Source organism: Podarcis muralis, chromosome 13, assembly GCF_964188315.1.
Source record: "Podarcis muralis chromosome 13, rPodMur119.hap1.1, whole genome shotgun sequence".
NCBI classification, from domain to species: Eukaryota; Metazoa; Chordata; class Lepidosauria; order Squamata; family Lacertidae; genus Podarcis; species Podarcis muralis.
In genome coordinates this window covers 1,362,184-1,387,122 of record NC_135667.1, presented here as the reverse complement: position 1 = coordinate 1,387,122, position 24,939 = coordinate 1,362,184, and the positions used below count along the sequence as shown (strand labels likewise).

Sequence of the window (24,939 nt, the reverse complement as noted above, 5' to 3'; positions counted from 1 at the left end):
ATTACCGTATTTTTCGTCCCATAGGACGCTCCGTCCCATAGGACGCACCTAGTTTTTTTGGGGGAAAATAAAGGAATTCCCCCCCTTTATTTCCCCCCCAAAAGCAGGTCGGGGAAACCGAACCAGGTCGAGGAACAGCGGGGTGGCGGCGCTGCGCCTCCCTGCTGTCCCCCGAGCTTGTGGGGCTGGCCGATGTCTGCCTGGCGCGAGGGGCGCTCTGCTTCAGGGTGCCCCACCCGCCGGGCGGCAGGCTGCTATCCGCAGCGTGGGGAGCCCTGCGGGGAACTCCTGCAGGGCTCCCCACGGTGCGGATGTCTGCCCGGTGCAAGGGGCGCTCTGCTTCAGGGCGCCCCTCGCGCCAGGCGGCAGGCTGCTATCCGCAGTGTAGGGAGCTCTGCGGGGAACTCCCGCAGGGCTGCCTAGGCTGCGGATGTGTCTCTGAAGCGCCGGGCACTCTGCTTTCAGGGTGCCCGACGCTCCGGGAAGCAGGCTGTTATCCGCAGCCTAGATATCCCTGCGGGACCTCCCGCAGGGCTGCCTAGGCTGCAGATGTCTTCCTGAAGCCTGGAGAGCAAGAGGGCGAAAAATACGGTACCTTGTGGAAATCAGCTAAATCATAAAAATCAAAAAGCTTACGGGAAAAAATTAGAAAAACCAAAATTAGAACAAAGCCTTAACGGGACGCCGCCTGCAAACCTCGTTTCACTGAACTATTCAGTTTCCTCAGAAGGAAATAGAAAAATCATAAACTTTAAAATTCAAACAAGGGTAGAACCCTAAAAATTCTGACGTATTATGATCCTAGCTCGACCGAGGTAAAGCAAAGTTTTAAAACTTGCTATTTAGGTTTTCAAACCTTTTTTTTGTAAATTCAGTATTAGAAACTGTACTTTCGAGTCCTCAGTCCTTTATTACTGTGCTTTGGTTTGTGCAATTTTTCAGGAGAGAGAAGCCGGCCGCTGAAATCACCACAATGAGCCCTTTGTGGGGGCAGACAAACTCTCCTCTCCCCCCCTCCAACCCTGCATTGCAGGGGGGTTGGACTAGATGGCCGCTGGAGGGCCCGTTCCAACTCTGCACTTATATGATTCCACCGGGAATCGGGGCAATGGTGATATGAAGGTCCCCCTTTGCAGGGTGGCTGTGCATCTGATATCAGGTGAGAAGATTGGGAAAGGTTATGGAAAACTGATTTAAAATTTACAGATTGTTCTTTGCTGAAAGAAAATTATATGGAGATGATGTATAGATGGTATATGACTCCAGTGCAGTTAGGGAAAATGTATAAAACCAGTTCAAATATGTGTTGGAAGTGTAAGGAAAAGGAGGGGACATTCTACCCTATGTGGTGGGAATGTAATGAAATTAAAAAGTTTTGGGAAATGATATACAATGAATTGAAGAAAATGTCCCATCTAACATTTGTTAAGAAACCTGAAGCATTTTTGTTAGGGATTGTAGGAAAAGACCTGCCAAGGAAGTTCAAAAATATCTTCATGTATGCGACAACGGTGGCGAGAGTCTTAATAGCACAAGGATGGAAGAACGAGGAAACGCCGACTAAAGAATCATGGCAAGAAAAATTGACGGACTATGCAGAGCTGGCAAAACTGACATATAAGCCAAGGATAACTGTGACTTTAAAGATGAATGGGAACCTTTTACAAAGTATTTAAAGAAACAACAAAGTGAACTGGACTCCTTGGCAGGTTTTGAATAAACACTCACAAACTCTTTATTGACAATAATCAGATAAATTAAGGATCTATACCGTTTTGTAACATGCAGAGAATAGCATTTGTAGAGAAACCAGAGGTTGGAACTGAGGGAAGTCGGGGAGGAGGGGGGAATGGGGCGGGAATCAAAGATGATATGTACTAAGATATTTTGTTTAAATTCTTAATAAAAAAAATTTAAAAAAGGAAAAGGAACAGACTGGAAGAAAATGTTTAAAATGACATTTGTTAAAAAAACACACACCATAAGCAACAAAGAAAGATGTTAAGTTGCTAAGTTAATTTTATGAGAAAATTGGTTTTGGAAAACTGTTACAATGATATACACTGAAATTCAGCCAGGGGGATTTGAGGAAGTCACTTAACGATGTTACTAAGACTGGATCAAGTACAGTTAAGATGTATCAGTTACAGATAGGTAGCCGTGTTGGTCTGCCATAGTCAAAACAAAAAAAAATTCCTTCCAGTAGCACCTTAAAGACCAACTAAGTTAGTTCTTGGTATGAGCTTTCGTGTGCATGCACACTTCTTCAGATACACAGATATACAGTTAAGATGTATGTTTGTTTAAAATTTTTGGAAAATCAATAAAAAAATTTGAGAATAAAGAGAGAGATGGATGGCTGTTGTAAGGTTACGGAGGAATTGCGAAACGCCAGAGAGGATGCCTTGGCCAACGGGCTCAGGGCACCTTGAGAAAAGCGGATATTGAGCTGCAAGACTTCTTATGAAATCAGGGGATTATAGTCTTCAGGGACGCAGAAAAGGCCAAAGAGTAAAAAGGAGAAGACAACATGCAAAAGAAAACGCCAATTCTCTCTCACGAACCATCACCCAATGAAGCTGCACAGCGGGGGATTCAGGACATGCAAAAATAAAACCTTTCTCTTGGATAACCTGTGGAACTCCCTGCCACAGGAGGCCAACTTGGGGAGCTTGAGAAATGGATGGAGGAGGAAAGGGCTCTCCACAGACGGAGGCAGCAATGCTTCTGAATGCCGGCTTGCAGGAAACCACGGGAAGGGAGAGCATTCCTCTCGCACTCGGGTCCCGGGATGGCCATCCGGCTGGCCCCATGAGAACAGCAGGCGGCTGGACTAGGGGGCCCCCCATTGGCCTCATGCAGCAGCCTGGCTCTCCTGGGGGCTTCGCCGGGGGCAAAAAACTGGCTAGCCCACCCCCCAACTATGGCACTTGGGACCCTTCCCGTTTGCCCTCCCCTTTCCATGCCCCCCCCCAATTCCGAGACATTCTGTGTTCAGAAACCAAAAACAGGTGGCGGTGGCGGGGTTGGACTAAATGACCTTTGGAGGGCCCCTCCAAAAATCCAAGCTTGAAGGCGTACGAGAATATCTTGCCAAGGAGGCAAACCTGCAAGGGGGACACAAGCCCCATAGCCGCTCTCCCCTCCTGCAACGGGTCAGATCTGCATGGAGCAGAAAGGGGGCTTCCTTCTCATCCGCCCCCCACCCCTAAAAAGGTTCGGTTTCTTTTTCCTCTTCCCCTTGCAATCCCCTTTATTTCGTGGTGCATTCAGAGCCGGCCGGTTTGTTGTCTGCAAAACAAGTTGCCTCTGCTCAGTGTCACGAGGAAACAGAAAAGGAGGAAGAGGAAGAGAAGGAAGAAGAAGAGGTTTTAAATTAAGTGTTTTTAAATTTGTTGTTAGCTGCCCTGAGCCCGGTTTTCTGAACCGGGAAGGGCGGGGTATAAATAAAATTTTATTATTATTATTATTATTATTATTATTATTATTAGAGGCCTCCCTCGCCCTCCTCAAAGGGGACCCAGCAGCCTGGCGGAGAGGCAGAGCCCGCTTGCAAAGGGCACCCGCGGAACTCCCTGCCACTTGAGGGGCCGGACAGCAGCTTGAGCTCCGGAAGGGAGAAACAACAGCAATCGATATCGGGGCTTAGATAATTCAAACATATGTGATATGAAACAGCTAAGGAAAAGGAGGAAACAAACAAATATCAGGAAAGGGTGGGTGGGAAGTCCAGAAGAAACTATGTCCACAGTATATATTATATATATATATGTATATGTATATATAAATCTCTCTCTCTCTCTCTCTCTCTCTGTGTGTGTGTGTGTGTGTGTGTGTGTGTGTGTTTGTATAAAATAAATAAATGTATTTATTTATACCCCGCCCTCCCCAACCAAGACTGGGCTCAGGGCGGCTAACACCAGGTATAAAAACAATTGATTAAAATACAACTTAAAAACAGGATTAAAATACAACATTAAAATGCAGCCTCATTTTGGTAGATACGATGACAAACACAATAAAAATCACATGTAAAAAACAATAATGGGAGAAGCAACGGCTGGTGGCAGCGGGAGCAGAAGGGGAGGCGTGGGGGGAAAGGTCTGGGTGCAGGATCAGGCCAGAGATCTGGGCAGAGCGCCCCACAATGGCCCAGATCCATGGCAGGCAAAGGATTTTGAGACAGTAGGTTTTTTGGGGAGGGAATCTGCATGGCTGTTTGGCTGAGAGACAACCGATCTGCAGGCATCCAAAGAGCCTTGCAGGGTCCGGCCCTGTGGCCCCTCTTGGCCAGCACTCTCACAGGGGCCAGCCAAGGGCCCATAGTGGGAAACCGGCAAGCAGACTTGGGGTTTCCAGAAACTGGCGCTAAGAAGCATCTCTGCCTCCAGTGGGAGGGAGTTCCACAGTCTAACTCCGCACTGAAGAAGCTCTTCCTTTCTCCCTCTGCCCTGAATCCTCCAACATTCAGCTGAGTCTCTCAGTGTCAACCGATTAAGAAATCTGTGCAGCGCTTTCGGTTTTGTTGAGAAACAGCTTGGCAACAAAAGCCACACCTCATTTGCGTAACGGACGTGGAGGGGGGACCTATTTGCATACTATTTTCCTGTTGCCAGCCAAGAGGAGATGCCCACGGCTCAGCCTGGCATAGGCAAACTCTGCCCGCCAGATGTTTTGGGACTACAACTCCCATCATCCCTGACCGCTGGCCCTGTTAGCTAGGGATGATGGGAGTTGTAGTCCCAAAACATCTGGAGGGCCGAGTTTCCTATGCCTGGCTCAGCCGCACAACACCTGCTTTAGAAACATAGCATTGTAGAATTGGAAGGGACCCCCAGGGGTCATCCATACCAACCCCCTGCGATGCAGGAATCTCAGCTAAAGCACCCATGACTGAGGGTCACCCCATCTCTGCTTAAAAACCTCCAAGGAAGGGGAGTCTGCCACCACCGTTTACATGGAGGGGAGTGTAATTTGAGGACCTGGGAGAGAGCCGGGTTCAGATCCCGCGACTTGACCACAAAGCTCTCACTGGAGTCACCTCTCAGTCTGGCCCACCTCGCAGGGTTGTTGCTGGGATTCCTTGAGGACTAGGACCTTGGAGTGAGCTTGGGGGCCAGTCCCTGCCTCTCAGCCTAAGCTAATTGGGTGTTAAAGCACTCACGGATTCCTAAAAAGAATTGGGGGCTGGAGCCACAGTGTGGGGTAGTGGTTGGAGTGTCTGATGAGTTCTTTGGTGAGAACAGGGTTCGAATCCCTGCACTCCGCCATGAAGCCTCCTGGGTCCCTCAGCCTGGGCCACATTGCAGGGTTGCTGCAAGGATTAAATAAGGAACGGGGAATTAAACTGGGTATAGACCACCATGAGCTCCTGGTAGGAAAATTTGGGATATCAATGCCATAAGCAAGGAAAGAGATCAAATAAGGCCACCTGGCCAACTCCTGGCTCAGGGGCCAGGGAGCATTTCACAGAACCGTATAAATGTAGAGTTGGACCAGGGACCCCAAGGGGTCATCCATACCAACCCGCTGCAACACGGGAATCCTGTTTGCGCTCGAATCCTGTTCACGGGTTTCCCGCTGAGGCACCTGTGAGGACAGGGTGCACGGCTTGCTGGGCACCCCCCCCGGGGGGGCCTGATCCTGCTGCTGCTGCTCTCTCAGTGCTTGAGAAAGGTCTGGTTTTTTTGCAAACTGAATTTGCAAAGAGAGCTCCTTCCCTCCCTCTCCGGGTTCTCTTTGTCTCTTTGTAACCTGAGACTCGGAGGACACCAAAGCCCAGCTCTGACTTGCCTGCTCAGGGCTGCAGGATCCTCCCCGGAGCAGAACCGGGAGGGGGAGGGGAGGCAGCGGCGCCCCCCCCCCAAAAAAACCCAAAGGTTGCCCGGCTGGCAAAACCCGTACCTACTGTCCCGTTTTTCATTCCCACGGAAAAAAATTAAAATAAAAGGTATATGCAACTCTGATGAGCTGAATGAGGAAGTCCAGCCTGCCTTCGGAAAATAATATATATCATTTGACTCTGTGGGTTTAATTGCTGTGATTCCCGCATCGCTTGGGGTTGGGATAGATGCGCCTTGGGTGCCCCTTCGATTTCCGCCCCCCACGCCCCCCCCCCACTTCTCCCTTAGGCGCCCCCTTACCTTGGAACCGCTGGCATATCTCTCTGCGCTCTCCACGCGCGCAGTGACGGGGACCCCCCTAAGGAAAAGGGGTCCCTGAGACCGGAGGGGCTTCCGCTCGTAGATGGCCAGGAAGGGGCTGAGGTCACCTGGGGAGAGAGGGAGGCAGGACCGGTTAGGGGACCCCAAACTCCTGCCCCTAATTTACCCACAATCTACAAAAAAGTGGGGCGTCCCTGCACCGACTGACCTGGCGCCTCGTCCCGGCGGAGACCATCTCTCTCGTCCTCCGCTTCCAGGTCCGAGTCGTCCAGGGTCTCCCCGCCGGGGTGGGGTCTCTCCAAGCTCAGCATGGGGCCGTCCTGCAGGGGTGCGGGAGGAGGAGGAGGAGCAAAAAGAACCCAGGAGTCCGAGCCCGCATGCCAGGCCCGGAGATCTCCAAAAACTTCGGCACAGGAAATTCTTTCTCTCTCTCTTTCCCCGATTTCGCTGGAAATTTTTACGCACAGGCAGCAGCCGGTCTCTCCAGGCAGCCAGTTCCTGCCCCACCCTGCCTGGTCCGCCTGACTCACGCTCCGGGAAAGGGGGGGCATCCCTCCCTCCAACCCCCCCGCTGGTCCCAGGCGGGTCTGGATGCCGGACAGACGTGTTGGGCAGGAAGCGCAGGCTGGCCTCGCCCAGGAGGTCCGAGGATCCCCGCGGGGCGAGGCCAAAGGGGGTCCCCATCTCTTGGTCCAGCCTCCTGCCCCCCCCCAGCGGCTAAATGTCCCCAAGGACTTAGAGAGCGAGGTAAACTGCCTCTGCGCCAGGAGGCTCGATTAAGGACGGCAGGAGGGTGGGCAAGAGATGTGGGACATAATATAATGTTTGAAGATTGGGAAAGACTGCGGAAGAAAGGGTTCAAGTTCACTGCATGTACGGTTTTAAAGGAAAATATTATGAAAACAATGTATCTGTGGGACGTGGGTGGTGCTGTGGGTTAAACCACAGAGCCTAGGGCTTGCCGATCAGAAGGTTGGCGGTTCAAATCGCCGTGACGGGGTGAGCTCCCGTTGCTCGGTCCCAGCTCCTGCCAATCTAGCAGTTCGAAAGCACGCCAGTGCAAGTAGATAAATAGGTACCACTCCGGTGGGAAGGTAAACGGCGTTTCCGTGCGCTGCTCTGGTTCGCCAGAAGCGGCTTAGTCCTGCTGGCCACATGACCTGGAAGCTGTACGCCGGCTCCCTTGGCCAGTAAGGCGAGATGAGCTCCGCAACCCCAGAGTTGGCCACAACTGGACCTAATGGTCAGGGGTCCCTTTACCTTTACTAACCCCAGTAAAATTTGCAAAGATTTATCACAACAGTGATAATCTATGCTGGAAATGCAAAGAAATAGAAGGTACCTTTCATCATATGTGGTGGACCTGCCCCAAGGTGAAAGACTTCTGGAAGAAGATTTAGAATGAATTGAAAAAAATGTTGAAATATAGATTTATTAAGAAACCAGAGGCCTTTCTTCTTGGAATAGCAGGTTTGGAATTGCCCAAGAAAGATCTTCAATTATTTTTGTATGCCACAACTGCTGCTCAAATCTTATTAGCTAAGAATTGGAAAACACAATAAGTTCCAACAGTGGAAGATTGGCAGATGAAGATGATGGACTTTTCGGAGCTAGCCGACCTGACCGGAAGAGTCCGTGACCAGGAGGAGGAGTAGTACCAGGAAGAATGGATGAAATTTAAAGACTATTTCGTTAAATATGTTAAATTAAATTAATTGGACTGCCTGCAAGTACCAGATAGGCTTAGGATTTAAATGTGTAATGTGATGAATTAAGATGTTCAAAGTTGAAATGTAAAGAAAGAAAGACGTTAAGTGAGTAAGTCAATTTTTAAAGAACTTAGGTTGTGGAAAACCGTGAAAATGATATACAGTGAAATCCAACCAGAGGGATACAAGGAAGTCACTTAGCAATGCTACAAAGTTTGGTTTAAATACAGTTGAGATATATTTTTTGGAATTTTTTTTTGGAAAACTAATGAATTTTTTTGAAGAAATAAAAAAGGGCGGCAGAAGGGACGGCCGCTGGAAGAGGCCAAAGGGGGTCCTCACCTTAGCCTGGCATCCTGGAATACCCCCAAGGGAAGCCCCCCCCCCAGGCAGAATCCGGCCCAAGAGGAACACTCTCCCCTCTGGCGTTCAGAAGCATTCCCTGCTTCCAACTTAGCCTCCTTTCTCCTCCAGGAATTTCCCCCATCCTCTTTTAAAACCATCCAGGTGAGTGGCCGGGAGTTCCACAGGTTAACTCTGCGCCGTGTCAGGGATCCCGGAGCGCTGCCGCCTGCCTGTGCAGACATTATGGGGCGAAATGGGCCTGGTGCAACAAGGCGGCTCTCTCCGATGTGAGAGGACTCTGCAAATCGGTGGGTGGGATACTAGAGGAAGAGGCACCATATCTGCATAATATTTTACACCCTTTTCTACACCGCTACACCCTTTTCTCTGTGGGGCTGCCCTCTGCCTGGAGGAGGGGCACATATGGGGCTGCCTTGGAGCAGTGGGGGGTGAGCTAGGACTAGGTTGACCAAGTCATGTTCTGCTAACCTTCTGGCTGGACTACTGCAAGGCACTGTGTATGGGGCTACCCTTGAAGACGGTCCTGTGAGAGTGCAAGGAAATCGAACACCAATATTGCAGGATTCGCACTGGCTGCCTAAGACAAGGCGCTGGTGTGAGTTCATAAACCTCTATATGACAGAGGCAGAGCGGTGTAGTGGTTAGTGTCAGGCTAGGACCGGGGAGAGACGAGGGTTCAAATCCCCCCACTGGGCAGCGATGAAGCTCCCTGGCTGTGAGTTTGGGGGCAAGGCCCTGTTGTAGGGGGGCTGTAGGGTGATCCCCTACATCACCTGAGATGGGGGGTGGAGAAGGAAGGTGGGATAATGCAATTAAATGAATGAACGAAGGACTTGGGACCCAAATTTACAATATCCCAATGATAAGCCCACTTGGCCCCCCCAAAATCCTCTTGGAAAAGGCCAAATAATATACCCCAAATCCTTTTGCTGCAGTAAAGTAGTTTGCTTTAAGAGCAACCCAACAGTTTGGGTCTTTTGCGGGAAGATTTTGGGGCTGTGCTAAACTCCTACCGGCCAGGAATTCTATGGGGTGCAGGGCAGCCAGGAGGGGCAGCCCCTTGGAGGGGGAAAGAGGAAGGCCAGGGGACCAGGTCTCAACTCTGCATGGTGTCTACTCTCACCCTCTCTATAAGGGTCACAGAATTTTGCCTTGGGACCCCGCAGGGTCATCTAGTCCAACCCCCTTTAATGCACTGAACCCAGCTTGATCTTCTGCCCCACCTGCACGCCCAAATTGGGAGCTCAGCCGGGCGACCTCGGGAGCGTGCAAGCCCAGCTGGAACGCCACTTGCCTGCACCTCGGGTTGGCACCCACCACCTGGCACTGTGCCCTCCAAGCGACGCATCCCCACACCGGAAGATTAAAAGAGGATTTCCCCCTTCTTGACCTGAACTGAAACCGGGAATCCCAGAATTACTACAGTCTCAGGCAGGGGTTCCTCTTTTGCAGGGGTCAGCAAACAGTTCAGCAGGGGGCCGGTCCACCGTTGCTCAGACCTTGTAGGGGGCCGGACTACATTTTGGGGGAAAATAATGAACAAATTCCTTTGTCCCACAAATCACCCAGAGATGCGTTTTCAATAAAAGGGCACGTTCTACTCATGTGAAAACACGCTGATTGCCGGACTGTCCGCAGGCTGGAGTGAGAAGGCGATTGGGCCGGATCCTGCCCCTGGGTCTTAGGTTGCCTACCCCTGCTCTTTTGCTTCTGGGCCTTGCCTGGAGGCTGTGGGTCGCTTCTAGGCCCAGAAAAGGGGGGGGGGACTGGAGATTCCTGCATTTCAGGGAGGGTTGGACTAGATGACCGCTAGGGGTCCCCCTTCCAGCTCTACCATTCGAAGACTCTGTGGCCTCAGAAGGGGATGGGCTTTCTCTTTCGTTGGAGGTTTTAAAAGAGAGTTTGGGTGGGATTCTTTTGCTGAGATCGTCCAGTGATCTATCGGCAGATCACTGGATGCTGTGGTAGATCACTGGTAGATCACGCCCCTCCCTCCAAAGACGCTCAACAAGTTTGGCTCCCCTAAAAAAACATTTTTGCTTCCTGCACCCCAAAAAAAACCTGAACTTTGGCCTGAACCCCAAAAAAGGGGAGTAGATCACTGCCAGTTTTTAACTCTGTGAGTAGATCACAGTCTCTTGGGAGTTGGCCACCCCTAGATGACCTCTGGGAGTCCCTGCCGGAGAGCGCAAAGCCACCTGCCTCTCCCCAAGAAAAAGGGAAAAATCTGACTTGAACCACTCAGGATCATAGGCCTCCAAATGCAGGAACCCGAAAGGGATCTCGTAGGCCCGTTGGGGGATCCCCAAGCCCTGATCCTGCAAGTCCAGTCGTGAAACTTCATTAAGGCCCAACAGAACTGCTGAAAGCCAAAAGCAGCCCAGGACTTCCGAAACCTCAGCTGATTCTATCCAATTTGCAGGCGGGTTGGGCTAGATGACCGCTGGAGGGTCCCTTCCGACACTACAGTTCTGAGATTTTCCTGCAATAATGACTCAGAGCTATGCTCTCGGTCTACTTGGGAGTAGGCAGTGAGGGTGGTCCGCTTCCAGCTCTAAGAGCAGCTCAGGTAGCTGCCCTGGGGCTCTGACTAGAGAGGCAGCGTGGTGCAGTGGTTAGAGCTAGCCTCTGAGAGAGTCCGGGGGGGGGGGGGAGTTTGGGGGCCAGTCCCTGCCTCTTTCAATCTAACCTTCCTTGCAGGGTTGTGGTTCCGGAGATCAAACGAGGGGAGGGGGTAAAATGGGCAATATATCAGCGGTCAGTAAACTTTTTCAGCAGGGGGCTTGTGGGGGGCCGGACTATTTTTTTTTTGGGGGGGGGGAATGAACGAATTCCTATGCCCCACAAATAACCCAGAGATGCATTTTAAATACAAAGCACACATTCTACTCCTGTAAAAACACGCTGATTCGATTTAGAAGGCGATCGGGCCGCATCCGGCCCCCGGGCCTTAGGATGCCGACCCCCCCCCCCCCCCACAATAAATCAATAAATGAATAGCACTTTCCGGAGCTAACAGAGACTCCAGCCCAGGAGTCCAGGGATGGATCCAAAGACTCAGGACCCCCCACCCTAAAAAGAGCAGCAGGAAGCTAGACAGTTAGACACGTGTCTCTGAGCGGTGTGGGGACGCCCCAAAGCCCTGCAAAGGGGGCGAAACCAGACCCAGACCCGTCCCTTCCTCTCCCCCCCCCCCCCGCTGGAGCCCCGGCACCTATCCATTCCTGGGGCGCAGAGAGAGAGAGAGAGAGAGAGAGAGAGAGAGAAGGCCCCCACCTCGCTCCTCCCCAGAAAAAGAACCCAGGCGTCCGGGCCCCTGTCCCACCATGCACAGTGCTCCCCCCCCCACCCTGGCCCCAGTTTCCGAGGAGGAGAAGGAAGTACCGCCCCCCCCCCCAGCTTGCCAAATTCCTCTCCGAGTAGCGGAGATTTTGAGTCATAAGGACGGGGGGGGGGGCAAGAGAAAGAGGGCGGGGCCTCGGGATTTTCCTGGGTGGGGAAGGGGGGTCTTTCCGAAGCTGGAGCCCTTCTGATCTGCAGGGGGGGGGGGGGCGAGCCTGGGATTTTCCGTGGGGAGGGAAGGAGGAGCGCAGGACCTGGTGGAAATTTACAGATGGGGAGGGAGGCCAGGTGGGGGGGGGGTCTCACCTGCAGGGTCCGGGGGGGGGGGCGAGCAGGGCGCCGTCGCTGCTGCCGCAGCTGCTGGGGAAGCGGCCGGCGGGGGCGGGGGCGGGGAGGAAGGAGGGCCGGCTCCGCCCAGAGGGCCCCGAGCCATGTGCAGAGAGCCGCCGGCCCTGCCCTTCCGCCCAATCCCCGGGCCAGGCAGGATGACCCCCCCCCACTTCCCTCCCCCAAAAAGGGGTGCTGGTGCCGAGGCATCTCTCGAGCATGCACAGAGCGCCGCCTTCGCTTCCCGGACCCCGAGACGCGCTTTTCTGCTCTGGGGACCCCGCGGGGTCATCCAGCGCAACCCCGGCCGGGGGGGGGGGTTCAAGGGGCCGGTTTTGATTTTGATACCCCGCCCACCCCCATCAAAAAAGGGGGGCCCGATTTGTTTTAGGTCCTCGCCAAGGTCCTCTCCTAAGCGCGCGCACTCCACGCCTGTTTTTCCCGAGTTTGTGGCAGAAGGGGAGAGTTGGAAGGGACCCCCCGAGGGCATCCAGCCCGACCCCGCGCAATGCAACGGGCGGCGTTCCACGTTTTGCCCAGATGGGGGATCCTCTGCCCCCCGAAAAACGCTGCTTTACTTCTTGGGTGCTTAGAAGGGGTGTCTTGCACTTTTAGGGGGCTCCCAGCCGCCCTGCGCGCTTCCAGGTGCTAGAGACCAGCAGGTATATTTGGGGTGCTCCCCCCCCCCCCCGCAGGCTCCAGCTGGTCGGAGGGAGGGAATCCGTTTGGGAGGCGGCGCCGGGCGCTGTTTGCCAGAGGAGGCGGGAGGGGGGCGTCTCCCCTGGCCTGGCCCACCCAGGGCGTGGGGGGGGGCGGGGAACTCCCCGTCTTGACACTCCGGGAGCCCCGGGAGACGGAGAGAGGCGCGGGCAGGTGAGCAGGGACCCAGGGGAGACCCCACCGCGGGGCCAAAGGGAAGGAAAACGGGGTGGTGGTCTCTACTTTGGGGTGGGGGAGTGGGGAGAAAGAGGCCAGCAAAGGGGGGGCAGAGCCCTGGAGGGAGAACCCCGCCCTGTGCGAATGTGAAAGGGGTTTTGTAAATTTTTTTTGGGGGGGGGAGACAAGAGATCAGGCATGCTTTGAGGTTCTCTCTGTGCCCCCCACCCAAAGCCCCCTTCCTGATTCTCTTCTGTGTTTGCAGGGGGGTGAGAATGGGGGGCAGGGAGAGCACACCCCCCATTCCACATGCCCCCCCACCTCACGTCTCTCTTTCTGCCTCAGGATCCGACAGGATGGGGTCAAAGTTTCCCAGCTGCTTCCCCCGGGGAAGGCGCTCACGGCGCCACAGCAAGACGGAGCAGAAGGAGCCCCCCGCAGGTAAGGAGAGCCCCCCCCCAAGTCCCTTGCACTCCCCTTGGGCGACTTCTCCCTGCCCTAGATGCAGCCCAACCCCCCAGGGCAGGGGCCCGGGGATCCCTTGCCCCTTTGCCAGAGAGCTGTCCTGGCCCCTCCATCTCAGGTCCCCCCCCTTGGGTGCCTTTTGGGAGAATCACCAAATTGTAGAGTTGGGACCCCAGGCGGTCATCCAGACCAACCCCCTGGAGAGCTGGGGTTGCAAACTCTTTTTGAGCCTCTCCTCTTCCTTCTCCACTTGCACCAGCCGCTTCCTCCTCCTCCTCCTCAGACGCCCCTGAAGCCGCAGCGCCGCGGACACGCTCCACGCCGTCCACCAGCAGCGAGACGGACTCCCAGAGTGGAAGGGCCTACTTCAGCGGAAAGGCCAGGGTCTCCTTCCGCCACCAGCTGGACTCTGAGAGGGAAGTGACCAGCTGAGCTCCCCCAGAGGGACACTCCTCACCCCCCCCCCACAGCAGGTGCCCCTGGAGCAGGAAGACTGAGCTTGGGCCCCACAGGAGACTCCCGGCAATATAGGGTGGGGGGTCAGTGCAAGCCCCCCACTCCCCCCCCAGCAAACTCATTGACAGCGAGCGCAGCCTGCGTGTTGGAAGCTACTGGGATGAGAAGAGGGGCGTGGCTGCTTCCCAGGCCCCACCCCCCAAAATGATCCGAGGTCAAATAAGTGTGGGGTCAGACCCAAGCAGAGCCAGGATGTGGGCAGCGACCCCAAACCGGAGCGGACTAGTTGTGGGGCTCAGATAAGCAGATAGGTTTGCAGGCTTGGGTCCCGATCCCAGAGCCCCAGCAGCGGATATGGAGCAATAAAAGGTGTTACTCCCCCATCCTCGTTTCAGACGTGTGTTTTTTTGCGTCGGGGTTGGGCTAGATGACCTTTGGTGTCCCCTCCCTCCTGCGCTTGTCAAACCAGGCCCAGCTCACAAGGGGCAGGTGGGTCTCCAAAGAGAGGGGAGGGGGCCGGCCCCAATCCTTTTTGCCACGTTGAGCTGCCGGGCAGGGGGCCCAGCCAGCGTTGTGAGCTGCTTGCGTGTCAAGGCCTCTCCTCCGGCGCTGGCGCTGGGCCCAATCCGCCCGCCCGCCCGGTCCAAGCAGAAGGCAGGCTGGAGCAGGAAAGAGGGAAGGGCCGAGTGCGAAACCAGACACCCCACCCACCAAAACAGGCAGGCGGAGGAGAAGAAAACACGTCGGCTGTTAAAAGCGAAAATTAAAGGACGGCAGGCCCTGAAATTGTGGTTCGAGGGTCCTTGTTTTTTGCACTGCGCCTCTTCCGCCCCCCCCAAAAGTGGAGTTTGGGAGAGGGCGGCCAGGGCAGGCCTGCAGCACCTTCTTCCTCCTGGGCTGGGCGTAACCCCTTATCTCACCAGGGTAATCACAGCCTGGGAACAATTGCGGCAGGATGGAGAAACCTCAATGGGGATTAGAGGGAGGGAGGCAGCTAGCAATGCGGAGTCAGCCACCCTCGCAGGGGAGGGGGGCACCAGCGTCCCCTGCTGGCACCTGGGGGGCACAGGGAGAAGAGCAGGGCCCTGGAGCCTCAAAGGGACAGAGAAAGGTCACACACATCAAGTCCAACATCCTGTTCTCACAAAGCCGTCCTGTGGGAGGGAGTTCTGCAGTGTCACAAAACTACAAGTCCAGCAATGCCAAGCCAGGGCAGATCAAACCTGAGAGTCAGTGTGGTGCGGAAGGGAGGGCTGGACGAGGTCCAGGGTTCATATCCGGCACCCCAGCCAGATGGACGGGGCATAAATAATAAAATTATTATTATTTATCCTCCCCACTGGGCCCTGAAGCTGCCTGGGCCACAGGGCCTCTCAGCCCAACCTACCTCGCAGGCTCGTCGTGGGGATGGTTATATATTTCTTGCTACCCTGCTTTTCCCCCTGACAAGACTCGAGGCGGCTTGCAGAGGAAAACGCTGAAAATACAGAAGACGTGTAAGTTATTGAAGGAGCAGAGAGAGAACCGCATACGGTACCTTGAAATAACACAAAACAAATGAAATACCGTGAAAATCCCTGAAGAGAGAAGGAATCGACTAGAAATATTACCTTGTGGAAATAAACTAAATAATAAAAATCAAAAAGCTTAAGGAAAATAATTAGAAAAACCTAAAATAGAACAAGGCCTTAACGGGATGCCGGCTACAAACCTCCTATCACTGAACTATTCAGTTCCCTCAGAAGGAAATAAAATCATAAATCTTAAATGACCAAAATTCAAAAAAGGGGGGTAAACTCCCAAAAATTCTGAAGTATTGTAATCCTTCACCTGGGTTGAGCTATAAAACTTTTTGATATTTATTCTTTAGTTTATTTCTATAAGATAATATTTCTAGTTGATTCCTTCTCGTTTCAGGGATTTTCACGGCATTTCATTTTGTTTTGCGCGATTTCTCGGTTCCATGACAGTCTTTTTTTCTACTGCGTTCACTACCTTGAACTCCTTGCAGGGAAAAAGGGGGGATATAAATGCAACGGTAATTCTGACCCCCCCATTCTGTCGCCCAACAAAACCCGGCCGTTTGAGAGGAACCGTCAAAGGCGCTTTGTTTCTGACTCCCACATTTTAATGCAGCATCAAATCAATCTGACAGCAGAACAAAATACGGACTCCCCGAACCCCTCCGCTTCCTGCCCGAGGGCCCCCCAACCCTTCAGAGGGTGGAGAAGCGGGGCAGGTCGTTTCCCAGGATGACCTTGCGCTCCACGCCGTCCTTGGTGATGGCCGCCAGGCGGATGACCCCTCCACTGGAGCCGTCGCGGTCCATGGCCAGGGCGAGGGCTGGAAGAGAGGAGAGTGAATGAGATGAAAAAAATGTTGAAATATACATTTATAAAGAAACCAGAAGCATTTTTACTGGGCATTGTTGGGAGTGATATAAACAGAAAGGAATGTAAGCTCTTTTTATACGCAATAACAGCAGCAAAAATATTACTGGCCCAAAAATGGAAGCAAGAAGAATTACCGGCGATCGAAGAATGGAGGATGAAGTTAATGGACTATGCAGAACTAGATAAACTAACAGGAAGGATTCGAAACCGGCGGGACCGGAAATTCACGGAAGACTGGAGTAAATTTACAGACTATTTGAAAAGTATTTGTGAAGATCAGACGATGTTTGTAGGTTTGCAAGAAGTTTTGTGAGGAGTATTATTGGAAGTATTGCAAAAATGGAGAAGGGGAAGGATGATTTGTTAAGAGATGTAAAGGCAATATAAAGTTAATAAATGCGTAAGAAGTGGTTAAAACGGTGGATCATCAGAGGTGCTGATGGAAGTCTAAAAAGACTGTATAAGTGATAAGTTTTGTGGTACATTTTATAATTTATATGTTAAAATCAATAAAAATTATTTTTTTAAAAAAAGGAAGAGATGAGAGTGAGGCAGGACCCCCCCAGGAGGACTGGGAGACACCCCCACCCCAATTTGAGGGCCCCCCGTTCCGCATCCTTACCATTGGCCGCGAAGCTGAGACACTCCTCCTTGCTCATCCCTGGCTTGTAAGTGGCGTCGACGAAGCCGTAGATGTAGGAGCTGCCGGAGCCCCCGATGGAGAAGGGCTGGCGGACCATCATGCCCCCCATGGGGACAGAGTACACCTGGGAGGGGGGGACACACAGTTATGAGCCAGTCCAGAAGATACAGCCGCTGCCCCCCATCAGGGCTCAAGAGAGTAAAGCACAGGCTGCCTGTGCCGGGGAACCAGGCCTGGCCCTGTGGGTGGGTAGGTGGCCAGCCTGCTTGCTTGGGGGGCAGCCCCCCCATCTCACCTGTCCCCCTTTGCGCTTGTCCCAGCCGGCCACCAGGATCCCAGCCGTGAGGTCCTCTCGGTAGCGGTAGCACATCTCCTTGAAGAGGCTGGCGGCTGTGTGCACCAGTGGGCGCTCGTCCAGTTCAATGCTGCGCAGAATTTTTTGGGTGGGAGGGGGGGAAGAAGAGAAAGGGTCACAAACAGAGCAAGCAGGGCGGAGACTGGCACCCACAGGGGGCCGTGGACATCCACACAGGCCCCACACCACCAACTCTAGGGTGTAGAAAAGGCTTCTTCTGAGTTCTCCAGAAATCTTCCTCGTACTTACAGGACTGCCTCTCCTGGTCTGCCCCGCATAGGACCTTAAGGTCCGTGGATAATCATATTTTAGAGGTCCCAGGCCCTAAGGAAGTCAGACTATCCTCCACCAGGGCCAGGGCCTTCTCAGTGGTGGCTCCGACCTGGTGGAATGCTCTGTCCCAGGAGACCAGGGCCCTGCAGGATTTAACCTCCTTCCGTCGGGCCTGTAAGACAGAGCTATTCCGCCTGGCTTTCAATTTGAATTTAGCCTGATCTTTTTTTTTCCTTCTCCCCCCCCCCCCTTTTTATGAAAATTACCTGCTCTGAGACCCCACAGCTAATTCTCCCCTGGCCTCCTCGCTGGCCCAAGTAGGACCAATTCAGCCAGCTAGCCATGGCGATTATCTAATGCTTATTTCCCCTACATTGATTTTTGAATTTTATTGTTATTCATGTTTTTATACTGTATTTTATGCTGCTTTTATAATTGTTTTAAATTTGTTGTTAGCCGCCCTGAGCCCAGTTTTCTGAACCGAGAAGGGCGGGGTATAAATAAATTATTTTATTATTATTATTATTATTATTATTATTATTATTATCCTGTGGCCTTCGTGCGTAAGCACAGCCCTCCAGGCAACGCTGGCGTAGCAGGGGGCTGGACCAGATGGCCCTTGGGGTCCATTACTGCTCTATGGTTCCATGATTCCCCAAAGTTAAATCATTAGATCCATGTCTCTGGATTCTTCAAGCCCTGCCCCATGAGAACTCCTGACTTGGCAGAATCTCCAGCTGGGAAGAACATTCCCCAAGAACAGCAAGAGAATATGCTACCAGGCGCCTCCTTCTTCCGGAGCTGAGTTCTGTCACCAGGTGGGAAAGAGTGTGGTTCTGTGGAGCACCAGCAGGCCTGCAAGGCTCAGTGGGGCCAGAAATGCACCCCCCACCTACCTCCCCTGCCCCCTGCCCCCCCACCCTCCATACCTGTGGAAGCCCAGCTGGTACGTAACGGCGTCCGCGATGGCCTGGGTGTCGGCAGCGGAGCCCGAACGGCAGCAGAAAATGTGGTCGTGGATCTGCGTCAGCTTGTCTGTGACACGGTTGGCGATGTACGAACTGCAAGAGGGAGGCGGGGGGGGGTCAGCATTGGGAGTTCACGGCGCACAAAGGATTTCAGGGCAGCTGCGTCCGAGGGGCCCAGAAGCCGCCCATAACCTCCCAAAAAGGAAGGGGAAGTCACACATTGGAAGCTGCCTTATTACAGCGTCTCGCGCCCCTCCTCATGACCCACCTCACTCAGCCAGCGTCCCCCCTGGCCTGGCTCTGAAGGGTCTCACGCAAGGGGTCTCCCTCCCAGCCCTATCCGGGGAAGCTGGACAGAACTCTGGGGCCTCCTGCGTGCAATGAAGGGGCTCTGATGCCCCCTCCCTCAGAGTCAGAGCAGGATTCTGGTCCTCATGGCTCTGGAGAAAGGGCAGAAGTGAAAAGGGCCCAAGGAAGCAGCTTCACGTTAACTCAGACCTCACTGCCCGGCACCAATGGCTCACCGCATTGCTGATTTGTTTAAGAGCAATGAGTTGCTTTGTATTTTGCAGTGTTTATTATGTAACTAGGCTAAGGCTAAAAGGGTGGCGCTGTGGGTTAAACCACAGAGCCTAGGACTTGCTGATCAGAAGGTCGGCGGTTCAAATCCCTGCAATGACGGGGTGAGCTCCCGTTGCTCAGTCCCTGCTCCTGCCAACCTAGCAGTTTGAAAGCACGTCGAAGTGCAAGGAGATAAATAGGTACCGCTCCAGCAGGAAGGTAAACGGCGTTTCTGTGCGCTGCTCTGGTTCGCCAGAAGTGGCTTAGTCCTGCTGGCCACATGACCCGGAAGCTGTACGCCGGCTCCCTCGGCCAGTAAAGCGAGATGAGCGCCGCAACCCGAGTTGGTCACGACTGGACCCAATGGTCAGGGGCCCCTTTATCTTTAGGCTAAGGCTGCTTGCAGTAAAGCTTTGAAACTCTCTTTTTTTATTTAAGCAATGGCTTTCCAGGGTTTCAGGCAGGGGACATTCCCAGCCCTACCCATGATGCTAAGGCCTTCTGCATGCGGGACAGGTGCTTGACTGCTGAGCTACGGCCCTTCACAAAATAGTGCCAGCTTCCTGCTATTGCAATTCCTCTTATTATTCTTCGCGGGATGACATTCTGCTCCAAGCCACCTGACAACAGAGGGCAATGCCTCCCAGGAAAAGCAATGTGGAGTTGGGTCTCTGAGAGGGAGCTGGGAGGCTCTTCACACAGACACCCCCCTTCCCCACTCACCCCGTGGTGGTCCTGGAGTCAGCACCGATGACGACCCCACCGTCAAACTCCACAGCCATGATGGTTGTCTGAGGAAGGGGAGGAAGAGGGTGAGGAACAAGCAAGGACCGTGGGGCCAAGCCCAGATCTCGAGGGCTTGCTGGAATCATAGATTTGCAGAGCTGCAAGGGCTCCAGAGGGTCATCCAGCCCAACCCCCCGCAATGCAGGAAGGGAGGAGGAAATCCCACCAGCTGCAGCTTCTTCCATTGCTGCCGTCTGGGTTGGGAAAAGGAAGGGCGACGTCACGCATAGCTTTAAAAAAGGATTGGGTGAATTAATGGTGGAAAAGAGGGCTCTTGAGGTTGGAGGCATCAATATTGTGAATAACACAGTTCCTGTGCTCAGATTCTGCCTGCTGGTTTCTAAGAGGCTGGGGTTTTTTTTTATGTGGCCGAGTGCAAAGCTCTGATTATTATTTTCACAGTGTGATTTATTTTATTTTGCTTTATGCATCTGGCTTTGTGATGGCTTCGGGCATACACAAACCAACCAACACTATTCTCGCCCCCCCCCCCTTTTAATTGTGACAGCATTTAGTTGCAAATATGTTCGGCTGTTAAGCTGCTTTGGGCTGCCTTGGGCAAGGAAAAGCGGCTAACAAATTCAACAGGTAAATGATGACAGCCACAGGGAAAGTGATGGAGCAGGGCCTCTGGGAGAGACCAGGGTTCGACTCCTGCACCCTGCCATGAATCTCACTTGTGGGGGGGGGTCTCCTGGGGCCAGTCGCTGCCTCTCTCTCAGCCCAACCTACACAGCAAAACTGTTGTGATGATAAAATAGAAAACGGCGGCAGTGAGAACCATGTGCATATGCTGCTTTGAGGTCCTTGGAGAAAAAAAGGGCAGGATATAAAATGCAGCGAAGGGCCTTCCTTACATACCTTTAGGGCAGGCACCCCCAAACTTGGTCCTCCAGCTGTTTTGAGACTACAACTCCCATCATCCCTAGCTAACAGGGCCAGCGGTCAGGGATGATGGGAATTGTAGCCCCAAAACATCTGGAGGGCCGAGTTTGGGGATGCCTGCTTTATGGGGTGAAAACATTCCTCTTGTTTTCTTTTGTTTCGTTCTTATCTTTATTATGTATTTTACATTTTCATCTTGTACACTCATGCAGCATACAAATTTAATAAATAACAATAGGACAGTAATAATAAATAACCGGTAAGTTGTTCTCTGTGTGTGCTTAGCAGGGAGCAAGCCTGCCTGTGCGGGGTGGAGAGAGAGGGTTGCCACTTTTGTTCTGGCAAAATACAGTGGGGGTGTGTGTGCTTTCTATTCTTAATCTAGTTCTGAAGGGACTTCAAAGCAATCCATTACAATCTACTGCAGCCTCTGGGATCTGTCTCCCTCTATCACACATGCAGGCACAAGAATTTGTGAATCTGTCTGTGCTTGGCTATGCACAGCTTAAAGACACGGACATTGGGGGGGTGTGTGTCCCTAAATGGCCATCGAGAGGGAGGTTAGAAACCCGAAATGCGGGATGAAGCTGCTCCAAGGCAGCACGACGAAGCCTTTTAATTATTATTATTATTACATTTTTTATTTATACCCTGCCCTCCCCAGCCAGAGCCAGGCTCAAGGTGGCTAACACCAGTAAAATTACAATTAAAAACATAATGGGGGGGGGGGATAATTTAAAATCCAGGTTAAAATGCAATTTATTTTAGCCTCATTTTAAAAGTAGCCCACAGATCCAAACCGTAAGGGGAGGGAAACATCAGGGTTAGACCGAGTCCAAACCAAAGGCCTCTTTTGCATCGAAAGGGGGGGGGGGGGCTATCCTGCGTTACACAGGGCAGGGGGGCCACCCTGGTGGGGGGGGGGAGACACACGAGGATCTGACTCCCAGGCCAGCCAGGCGGCACAGAGGGGGGGCAGCCTCTTCGGGGCCGGGACCTGATCCCCCTGACCCCCTCCTTCTGCCCCCCCCCCCGAGAAAGGGAGGTAGGACCTCCTCCCCCCCCCGCCCCCAGGCCTGGGCCTCCCTGGCGGGGTTGTTGTGGGGCGGGCGGGGGGCGGAGGCGGCGAGGGGAGCCCCCCTGCCCCCCCCTCCCTGACTCACCCCGGTGGTGACGGCCTGCCCGGTCCAGTCCGGACACCGCGCCTCCATCCCGACGCTCGGCCTCAGCATCGCCGGCGCCGCCATCTTGGATCTGAGCGACGGCACTGTCGCGAAACCGCCGAGCCATGGCGCGCGGCGCGCTTTACGGCGCAGGAGGGAGAGCAGAGCACCTAGAGCTGCGAGCGGGGGAAGAGGGGCGGCATCTGCGGCCAGCTTCCGGGTCCCGGAGGATGGGAGTGGTCACGCCGCAGAGCTATAATTACAGAAGGGACGCCTGCGCCGATTTCCCGGGTTTTATTTCTTCTCTCGCTTTATTTTAATTTTTACAAAAAGTTTCCAAAGAACATCACATTTTCTTATCTTATACAATATTTTGGGCTTCCATCAACCACATCTGAAGACCACATAACACTGGTCTTGAAAGACCTACACTGGCTCCCAGTACGTTTCCGAGCACAATTCAAATTGTTGGTGTTGACCTTGAAAGCCCTAAACGGCCTCAGTCCTGTATACCTGAAGGAGTGTCTCCACCCCATTGTTTGGCCCGGACACTGAGGTCCAGCTCCGAGGGCCTTCTGGCGGTTCCCTCATTGCGAGAAGCCAAGTTACAGGGAACCAGGCAGAGGGCCTTCTTGGTGGTGGCACCTTCCCTGTGGAATGCCCTCCCATCAGAAGTCAAAGAGACAAACAACTACCTGACATTCAGAAGACATCTGAAGGCAGCCCTGTTCAGGGAAGCTTTTAATGTGTGACATTTTAGTGTGTTTTTGGTCTCTGTGGAAGCTGCCCAGAGAGGCTTGGGGAAACCCAGCCAGATGGGCGGGGTACAAATAATAAATTATTATTATTATTATATTATTATTATTATTTAATCTTTAACACTTAATCTGCTTTTCATTAATTTCACTATTGCTTTTAACAGTCCTTCACTAATAATTCCCTTTATTCTTTTCTCTGCCATATTTCACATAGTCCTCAGGAACTAAGTATTTGTCATTACAAAAGGCTAGCCAGGCTCCCCAGGGTATCCAATCAAGTGAGCATTAACAGGTAACCTGCCAGACAGGAGATAAACAACGCACTCAGATTTCTGCTGTAGAACACCTTTTCTGTGATGTAGGTATGATGTATATGGGGGTGGTCTTGGACTCCAGGGCAGAGAATTTAAAATGTCTATATAAAGGCAGGCACACCTTGGTTCAGGGTCCTCCTCCTTTCCTCCTCCTTTCCTGCATGTGAGGGGAGCACCCTGTTGCAACAGTTCAATAAAGATCAGGCTTACAAGCTGCTTTGCTTCTCAATATTCTCTGCTTGGCCTCTGTTCTTTTCTCCGACCGATGGAGAACCTGCAAAGGACTCTAGAAGGGCTCTTGTGTCCCCCATAAGGGAAGAAGGGCAGATTTTCGTTTATCACACTGCTTAGCTCTGCAAATGTGCCAGCAGTTTTATTGCTCCATTTGGGGTGGAGGTGCAGGACCATTAAGCCTTTGATTTTAAACCCTGCTTTAAAATGGAGGGGTGGGATTCATCTCTGCACCCCAGTCCCTTGCCCTTTTCGCCAGTGGCTGCAGACCCTCCAACATCCTGGGGACCAAAATCCCCTGAGTTTTTGTGTGAAGGGGGGGGGGGAGATGCTCGTTTTTCCGGCACTCTGAAGCAACCCACCAAACTCCCGCCAGAGCACTAGACTGAAAAAGGAGTGTTTCGGTCCAGCGTTCTGGTATAAGCCAGAGTGCCAGACCAAGTTTACGGCATGTAATGCCTTAAGAGAGAATATTATGAAAATGATATACAGGTGGTACATGACCCCAGTCAAGCTAGCAAAAATCTACCACTTGCCCGATAATAAATGTTGGAAATGTAAAGAAACTGAAGGTACATTCTTTCACCTTTGGTGGACGTGCCCAAGGATTAAGGCTTTCTGGGAGATGATATATAATGAATTGAAAAAGGTATTTAAATATACCTTCTTAAAGAAACCAGAGGCCTTTCTCCTGGGCATAGTTGACCAATCGGTGTTAAAGAAGGATAGAACTTTCTTTATGTACGCTACAACAGCAGCAAGAATACTTATTGCAAAGTATTGGAAGACACAAGATTTACCCACCCTGGAAGAGTGGCAGATGAAGGTGATGGACTACATGGAATTGGCGGAAATGACTGGCAGAATTCGAGACCAGGGAGAAGAGTTGGTGGAAGAAGACTGGAAGAAATTTAAAGACTATCTACAGAGATATTGTAAAATTAATGAATGTTAGAATGATGTTGGATTGAAATTAAGTGGTTTCTAGCTGTAATGGTATAAAAGAATATGAAAAAATGGTTTTTTATAAGTAAAAATTCAAGGTTATAATAATTTAAGATTAAAGATCAGGGTAAAATAAAGAGGGAAAGAAATTGCTGAACTAATAAATAGAACTGGAATACAAAAAAGGGAGGTATGAGGAGGTCCAGGAAACAAGTAATTGAAAAATAAGTGATGAAAAGATTGACTGTTTTTAACTGTTTTTATTTGTATTTTTTCTTTTTTCTTTTTCTATTTTGTAATATTGTAAAAACCCTAATAAAAAATTTATTAAAAAAACAACTACAACAGAGTGCCAGACCAAGAACGCTGGACGTTCTGGCATCGCTTCAGAAGCCGGGTTTGGCTTCTGTAATTCCAGAATGTCCCACTTAAAACGGGGCAGTTGAGTGGTACTCAGAATCTCCTTTCTTGCAATTTGAAGCCATGTGAGTCCTGCTCTCCAGAGCAGGGGGAAACAAGCCTGTTCCTGTAGTGATCAGGTGGGATTGCTATGAGGAATTATGAAAATATGGAGCAAGCCATTTGTGTCAGCAATGAAAGCGTTGCGTTGACTGGGTTTGATTCATTGACAGTAATTTCTGATCGAATCCCACAGGCCTCTCCACCTCTGCCATTTGCTATTTCTCTGCCTGACAGGCACCTATCAGCATTCTAAACACAGGCCAGTTGTCCACCAGGCATCCCAGACCATAAAGATAGTAGGGAGCTTATTTGATGTACCTTTCCTTGGTTTTGTTAATCTTAGGGCCAGGAAATAGGTATCTTTATCACCTCCTATGTGAAACTTTCCTTGCCATCCTTCCTCTCATGTTTACTGCTTGTTTATGACCTCCAGATTTGCTGAATGCATTCCTCCTTTTAGTCCTGTTTTATTTACCCCAGAATGTATGCATGCTCAA

At 52.1% G+C, this 24,939-nt stretch overlaps 3 protein-coding genes across 5 annotated transcripts in view; 1 reads left to right on the top strand and 2 right to left on the bottom strand.

Moving 5' to 3' along the window:
- The window catches only part of PLD2 (phospholipase D2), a 30,943-nt gene extending 23,845 nt beyond the window's left edge, over positions 1-7,098 (bottom strand). Inside the window, exons 1-2 of the mRNA XM_028704228.2 lie at positions 6,373-7,098; positions 6,144-6,271 (exon numbers count right to left, since the gene is read on the bottom strand). Coding sequence (XP_028560061.2) covers positions 6,144-6,271; positions 6,373-6,715 — 471 coding nt within the window. The 5' untranslated portion in view covers positions 6,716-7,098. The remainder of the gene's footprint in view (positions 1-6,143; positions 6,272-6,372) is intronic.
- A 4,869-nt stretch (positions 7,099-11,967) lies between these two features.
- Positions 11,968-14,088, top strand: C13H17orf114 (chromosome 13 C17orf114 homolog). 3 transcript variants are annotated; one of them, XM_077916728.1, is made up of 3 exons: positions 11,968-12,570; positions 13,130-13,225; positions 13,506-14,088. In XM_077916728.1, exons 2-3 carry the CDS (start codon positions 13,141-13,143, stop codon positions 13,679-13,681), a joined length of 261 nt encoding a protein of 86 aa, XP_077772854.1. In that variant the 5' UTR covers positions 11,968-12,570; positions 13,130-13,140; the 3' UTR covers positions 13,682-14,088. The 3 variants fall into 3 exon arrangements, with proteins under 3 accessions (XP_077772854.1, XP_077772855.1, XP_077772853.1); XM_077916729.1 differs by lacking the exon at positions 11,968-12,570 and adding an exon at positions 12,662-12,781 and having other exon boundaries at positions 13,509-14,088; XM_077916727.1 differs by lacking the exon at positions 11,968-12,570 and adding an exon at positions 12,662-12,781.
- A 1,723-nt stretch (positions 14,089-15,811) lies between these two features.
- On the bottom strand, positions 15,812-21,890 carry PSMB6 (proteasome 20S subunit beta 6). Its single transcript, XM_028704233.2, has 6 exons — positions 21,733-21,890; positions 19,622-19,689; positions 18,299-18,430; positions 17,037-17,166; positions 16,721-16,865; positions 15,812-16,048 (listed from the first exon to the last, which is right to left on the bottom strand). Exons 1-6 carry the CDS (start codon positions 21,814-21,816, stop codon positions 15,921-15,923), a joined length of 687 nt encoding a protein of 228 aa, XP_028560066.1. The 5' UTR covers positions 21,817-21,890; the 3' UTR covers positions 15,812-15,920.
- Positions 21,891-24,939: the final 3,049 nt, after the last annotated feature.